The sequence below is a fragment of the Aulonocara sp. 'chitande type north' Nkhata Bay genome, linkage group LG12, assembly GCF_057382095.1.
Source record: "Aulonocara sp. 'chitande type north' Nkhata Bay isolate Kocher_YH1m ecotype deep benthic linkage group LG12, A_spYH_male_GT1.1, whole genome shotgun sequence".
In the NCBI taxonomy this organism is placed as follows: Eukaryota; Metazoa; Chordata; class Actinopteri; order Cichliformes; family Cichlidae; genus Aulonocara; species Aulonocara sp. 'chitande type north' Nkhata Bay.
This window is the reverse complement of record NC_141355.1, coordinates 22,995,936-23,002,443: the sequence shown is the minus strand read 5'-3', so window position 1 is coordinate 23,002,443 and position 6,508 is coordinate 22,995,936. Positions and strand designations below refer to the sequence as shown.

General features: G+C 39.0%; 1 protein-coding gene across 1 annotated transcript; it reads left to right on the top strand.

Annotated features, from left to right (window-relative positions):
- Nucleotides 1-2,659: 2,659 nt before the first annotated feature.
- On the top strand, nucleotides 2,660-6,508 carry LOC147317483 (uncharacterized; the record flags this gene model as incomplete). Its single annotated transcript, XM_086257957.1, has 6 exons — nucleotides 2,660-2,675; nucleotides 2,782-2,863; nucleotides 2,955-3,017; nucleotides 3,113-3,175; nucleotides 3,292-3,458; nucleotides 6,267-6,508. Coding segments are annotated over exons 1-6 (633 nt in total), but the record flags the coding sequence as incomplete, so codon positions are not given.

Genomic DNA, 6,508 nt, shown 5'->3' with positions numbered 1-6,508 from the left:
GTTTATAGTGGTTTGGCCAAACCATTTACACACAAAAGGGGGAAACAAAAACACAAACTAATACTAAGCACAGAACAACATAAGTAAACCTAAAAAAAAACCCTGTTTCTGATAGAACATGGTCGGTCCTGCTGAGCAGGCATTTTGTTCTCATCCTCAGCCACGCCTTTTGCCCTAGACAGGAAACAGCCACCGCCCCAAACCAGGTAACTCAGAGAAAGAGAAACATAATTAATATAACAGAAAACATTTTTAGAAAAACCACACAATGCTATTATGTGTGCGCCTCATAATATCAATGTTAGGTTTAAATAAAATGATTAATGAATTATATTAATGAAATAACTGCAGTAGTAATACGATGGCACCTGTCCAAGATGGCGGCCAACCAAACCGGTTTGACAACCGGTTTGACCGGTTTCGTGCGTGTGCGCATGCGCGTTCAGTAATACGATGGCACTAGTCCAAGATGGCGGCCAACCAAACCGATTTGACCAGTTTCGTGTGTGTGTGCGCATGCGCGTTCAGGTGTGGAAATACCACAGGGGATCAGAGGGGTTATATGAGTTTATGTGTTTTTAACGGGGTTTTAATTTAATCAAACCATAGGGTTTTTAATTAAACTATTTTTATCACTTAGGTGTATCGCAACATTCAGTTATGCATGTGTTCTTAAAAGCAATTCTTTGTTTCTTGTTTCATTCTTGGCGGAGTGGAAGCTGTTTTGGTTCACAGTGCGCCTTAACAAAGAGGGTGTGCTCTAGTCAAAAGTGTTGGTAATAGTGTTTTAATCACACTAATTTTCTAAATCTGACAATGTCTCAGCTTGCAGTGAGGCATGCATTTTATTTTATAAATGGCACAAATGGGAATTTCTTCTGAATGGGTAATGTCAGCATGTTCACAAGCGTTTCATTTAATCAAACCCCTAGTTTTAATTTAACTAGTTTTTACACATCTACTGGGGTTTCTTTCCAGGGTTGATGCGATCATTTTATTTAAAAATCGGGATTTCGGAATGTTGAACTAAGAGTGAGACAAAGCCAGCCAGCTAGTTTTTAACACAGTAAATGTTACAAATAGCATTCAGTCCTTTAGAAAATAAATGCTATAAGCAGCCAGTATCGCTCTTTTCAAACTAATCGTCTTTTAAATACACTCATTTTGTGATTCCGGTGTCACACCTTGCACCGATGCAAGCATTTTATTTATTTAAAAACGGATCAAACGGGCCATTTCTTCTGTAAGGGGTTTCATGGTTTCAGAGTAGTTTTTAACACAACAGATAGTCGCAAATAACATTCAGCAAACGCTACAGTGATACTTCTAAAACGCTGCACACAATGTCGTCTTTTCACCCAAAGCAGCCAGTATAGCTCTTTTCAAACTAATCGTCTTTTAAATACACTCATTTTGTGATTCTGGTGTCACACCTTGCACCGATGCAAGCATTTTATTTATTTAAAAACGGATCAAACGGGCCATTTCTTCTGTAAGGGGTTTCATGGTTTCAGAGTAGTTTTTAACACAACAGATAGTCGCAAATAACATTCAGCAAACGCTACAGTGATACTTCTAAAACGCTGCACACAATGTCGTCTTTTCACCCAAAGCAGCCAGTATAGCTCTTTTCAAACTAATCGTCTTTTAAATACACTCATTTTGTGATTCTGGTGTCACACCTTGCACCGATGCAAGCATTTTATTTATTTAAAAACGGATCAAACGGGCCATTTCTTCTGTAAGGGGTTTCATGGTTTCAGAGTAGTTTTTAACACAACAGATAGTCGCAAATAACATTCAGCAAACGCTACAGTGATACTTCTAAAACGCTGCACACAATGTCGTCTTTTCACCCAAAGCAGCCAGTATAGCTCTTTTCAAACTAATCGTCTTTAAATACACTCATTTTGTTGACAAAGCCAGCCAGCTAGTTTTTAACACAGTAAATGTCACAAATAGCATTCAGTCCTTTAGAAAATAAATGCTATAAGCAACCAGTATCGCTCTTTTCAAACTAATCTTCTTTTAAATACACTCATTTTGTGATTCCGGTGTCACACCTTGCACCGATGCAAGCATTTTATTTATTTAAAAACGGATCAAACGGGCCATTTCTTCTGTAAGGGGTTTCATGGTTTCAGAGTAGTTTTTAACACAACAGATAGTCACAAATAACATTCAGCCCTTTAGAAAATAAACGCTACAGTGATACTTCTAAAACCAGTCGCCCAGACCCGCTCCAACTTTTCAACAGCTGGCTAATTGTTTGAATTTGTTCAGGATTGTAAAAGCCCACCGTGGGTATCACTAGTTGAGAGTACCATGCGAACAAGGGCCCAGCCTATTGTTTAAAGTGGCCGGTATTGGCTCTTTTTGTAATTCCTCGACAAGGTAAATGGGGCAGGTGTACCAGTCGGGTGGCGACCCCGCCTATTGTCTGAAGTATTGGCTCCTTTGTAATTCCTTGAGAAGACAAAAGCCCTGAAGGGTCTCATTTAAATTGATTGGAGACATACCTTTTCTTTTTGGAAACACCCATCCTATATAAAAAAAACACGCTCAGAGCCCGAAACCCTGAGCCATTTACGCCTCAAGATTCGCTGCAGAGCACACCATTTTCTTTGCGATCATCAACACTAACATCGTTCTTTATAACATGGCCATCGTAAACGGTAAGTAAAACAAAACCTATTATTGGATTTTTAAAAAGTGTTATGTTAACATATTATAGGATATTCAAACTATTTTTTTTCCCTAAAACAAAAGCTTAATTTTTAGGAGTTCGGGAGAACGGCCCAGGGCCCTTTTCTTTAGAAACGGGCGCTTTTACAGCTGGAACTAGTCCTCTAACAGGCACAAGGTGTGTACAGCATTACTGGATTTTAAAACGTATGTATGTTTTAAACTAGCGATTGTTTTAAATTATGTAATAACGTTTTTGTTTGTTCCAGGGTTAACAAACTGAGCAGGAAAACATTCAGACACCGCGACCACAGAGCCCAACCTTACATCAGGTGTGTATACAACGGGATGTATAGTTGTGTATTATTTTTTTTAAAGGGGTTTAAACAATTACAAATGTTCTAAACTGACCGTTTTACACCTACAGAGCCACGCCAGAGAACCGGGTGTGTGGAGAAGCAGGACCATCCCGAATAACGCACACTACAAGGTAAGCATAGGCATATATAAATTAGATAAAAAGAGATAGAGAGGGAGACACGCTTATTCAGTTTGAAATGGGTACATGTATAAAATGTTTTAACACATGTCTATCTATCTTCACAGACTGCAGAACAGCACCCCTCCTCATAATGATCAGGACACCGTACGATTCCAGACGTTTTTGGAATGTTTAAGCAGTATCGACCTCCCAGAACAACAAAAACCTGGAGCTTTGTGCAACAGTGGAGAGTCAGAACAGATCTTCATCAGCGAACCTGCAACACCCCCGAGTGAGTGGCTACCTCGCGATTTCTCTGATGTTTTTGAGTACAGTATATCAGATTTTGATCTAGTTCATATACCCACCACCCCAGAATGTGACAGAAATAGCATTGATTCACACATAGATTTCGAAGAAGGCGGCATAACAGACTCTCAAATATCACCGGCGTATGATGCTTACATGAAGCTTCCAGACGCTCAGCCTGCTGAACAGAGTCATATAGCTTCAATAGCTGATAAATTATGTTTGATTGAAGCTAGACTCAATCAATACCACCAAGAAGCACAGGTACAAACAGTTTACCAAATTCATAAACAAAGTGTGTAGTACATTAGACAACATCTGCTATGTTCTATTTAAACCCAGATTCCTTTTATAGTTTGCAGTGAAATTTCTTAAACCATTGTTTAATGGGACAGAAGTACAAGTCACTCTTTACTAACACACTGTAGATAAGTTTATTGCTGAACGACACAGCTAGCAGTCCCACACACTCTTTAGATTTTTGAAGTTTTGTGTGTGATGGTTTTGCCTCTCACACCTTACCCCTTTCTCCCAGTATCACAACAGTATGACTCCCAAAGTACGACTCAGTAAACAAACAAGGACTCTGAACTCAGAACAGAAAGATACAGTTGAAAGATTAGTGATATCTTTTATGATGCGTAATAAACTACACCCTCTTCTTCTCTGTATTTATGTTGTTTGTGTGCGTACGTGCGTGCGTGTGTGTGTGTGTGTGTGTGTGTGTGAATGCCTTAGAAGTCAAAGTATACATTAGCCATACTTACAAAAACATTTTTAATTTCATTTAGAACTGAGATTCTAAGTTGTAAGCAGAAATCGTATGCTCAACCAGGAGTATGTTTCCCCACTTTCACAATGCTGAGGCATCAAATCCATGATCCAACAGATGGTTTGTCACATGTGGGCGAGAAGGGCAAGCCAACCCTTACTTACACAACCTCACACACTATAGATTTTTAAAGCTCTTGTGTACAATGGTTTAGCTAAAGATATAACTTCTACTTTTGATAAAGATCACTCCCTCTGCATATTTCTTAAGAAATGAAGTGTCTTTACTGGGATATTTATTGTCAAACTATGCGATTTTCCAAATGTGTGTGGAGTAAAATGTTGTGACCAAGAATCATTCAGGATTAACAACACAAACTGTTTTGATAGCAGAAACAGTCTGTCTTATAGTTCCCATACTTTACCGCTAGTTTTACAAACACATTCTTCTTCATATCGGTTTAATTGGTTTTTTATGAAACTGATTTTTAATAGTACAACCAAGGTCTAACTTTTCCTAGCTCCCCAGTATAAATGCAAGAATTTTGCAGACTTTATTGAAACTGTCACAATTTAACACTCAATGCCATAAACAGAGTTGATCCATGTTTCTATGGACAGTGTTTCATACATCAACAGCTCTGAAAATCACTTTTAAAGTAATGTAGAACATGATCTCTCTCACTCTCAGCGTCTCTAAAAAACCCAGCAAACTGACAATCACCTCTAAACAAGGGGTCAGTTTATAGGCTTTTTGTTTGTTTGTTTGTTTTGTTTTTTATCAGCCGCAACACCATGTAATGCCTGGATGTTAGACTCTTTCACCAGACCATGTTGCTAGCCCAACCACCAGGCTCAGGGTCTCTGAACTCTAACCCTGGCTCTGGCTGCCAAATGTGCCTCTGACCCTCTTGTGCCTGTTCACCACCAGACTAAGTTTGTACTCTCACCTACTAACATTATTTTATTACAGGGCAATATTCAGCTAGGTTACTACTTTGACTTTCTTACTTTGAGCACATTTCCGAGCCCATACATTATCAAACTTTTACTTGAGTATTTCTGACACCAGCTATACTTTTACTTAAGTAAAAAAAAAAATGCCTGCACTATCGGTGTAAAGCTGTCTTTAATTCTTTAACAGTTCATGCAACAATTATAAATTAAACCTGCACCACAGCTAACTCTTTTTCATAACCAATAACAGGTGTATTTCTTAGATCTACAGAAACAGCCAAAACACTCTGCTTGTATAATGCCATATTCTCTCCCAGCGTACCCTTGTCTCACAACAGGGTGATTCCCAAAGTACGACTCAATAAACAGAGACTCTAAAACCAGAACAGAAAGATAAAATTGGAAGATCAAAGATTAAGGTTTGTGTTTTTATAGCACAAAGTAAACTGTCCCCTTGTCTTCTAGGCCTTGGCGTGCGTACCTTAGAAGTCAGATTATACGTTAGTCATACTTCCAAAAACATTTTGAATTCCATTTATAACTGTGATGTCAAGCTGATATCAGACATCTTGTGCTCACCAGGAGCATGTATCCCCAACTTCAAAACCTTAAGGTGTCAAATTCACAAACCCAACATGGGCTCATTCAACACAGGGGCCAGAAGTGCATGTCACCCTTTACTGACAAACTGTAAATAAGTTCAATACAGGGCAACGCGGCTAACAGCCTTGGAAACGCTTTACATGAAATAAAACTTTTTAGAAAACCCTTTACAAGAATAAATGTGATGATCTGTTTTACCTGAATCAAATGTATTAGTTTGTTTACTTGAAATAAAATTTATTTTTGAAACCCCGTACATGAAGTAAAAAGTATCATGTTGCAAGTTCTGGCTTTAATATTTCCAGCTGATAAGGAGACATTTTGCATTTCAAACGCTACATATCCTACCCGCCCTTTAAGATCATCCCACTTCAGGATCACGCCCCACCTTCTGTTATTTTAAAACAAGACCGCCGTCTCATTCCTCCAAAACCTTTTTTTTTTTTTTATCTCAAAACAGCGAGAAGGATGGACTCTGCACCCCTGCGTCACACTGAGGAGGAGGACAGTTCCTCGGACGAGGGCTCATTAGTACCTGACACGCCCGGTTACTATAGCCCCTTGGAGAAGCAGCAGCAGCAAGCCGTCGAGCTTGACGGTCGGGCATCTTCTTTATTTATCGATACCGTGAAAACAGCTGTGTATCACCTAGTCAACCTAGTAATCAACAAGTACCTCACTGACAAATGCAACGGCTGCAAG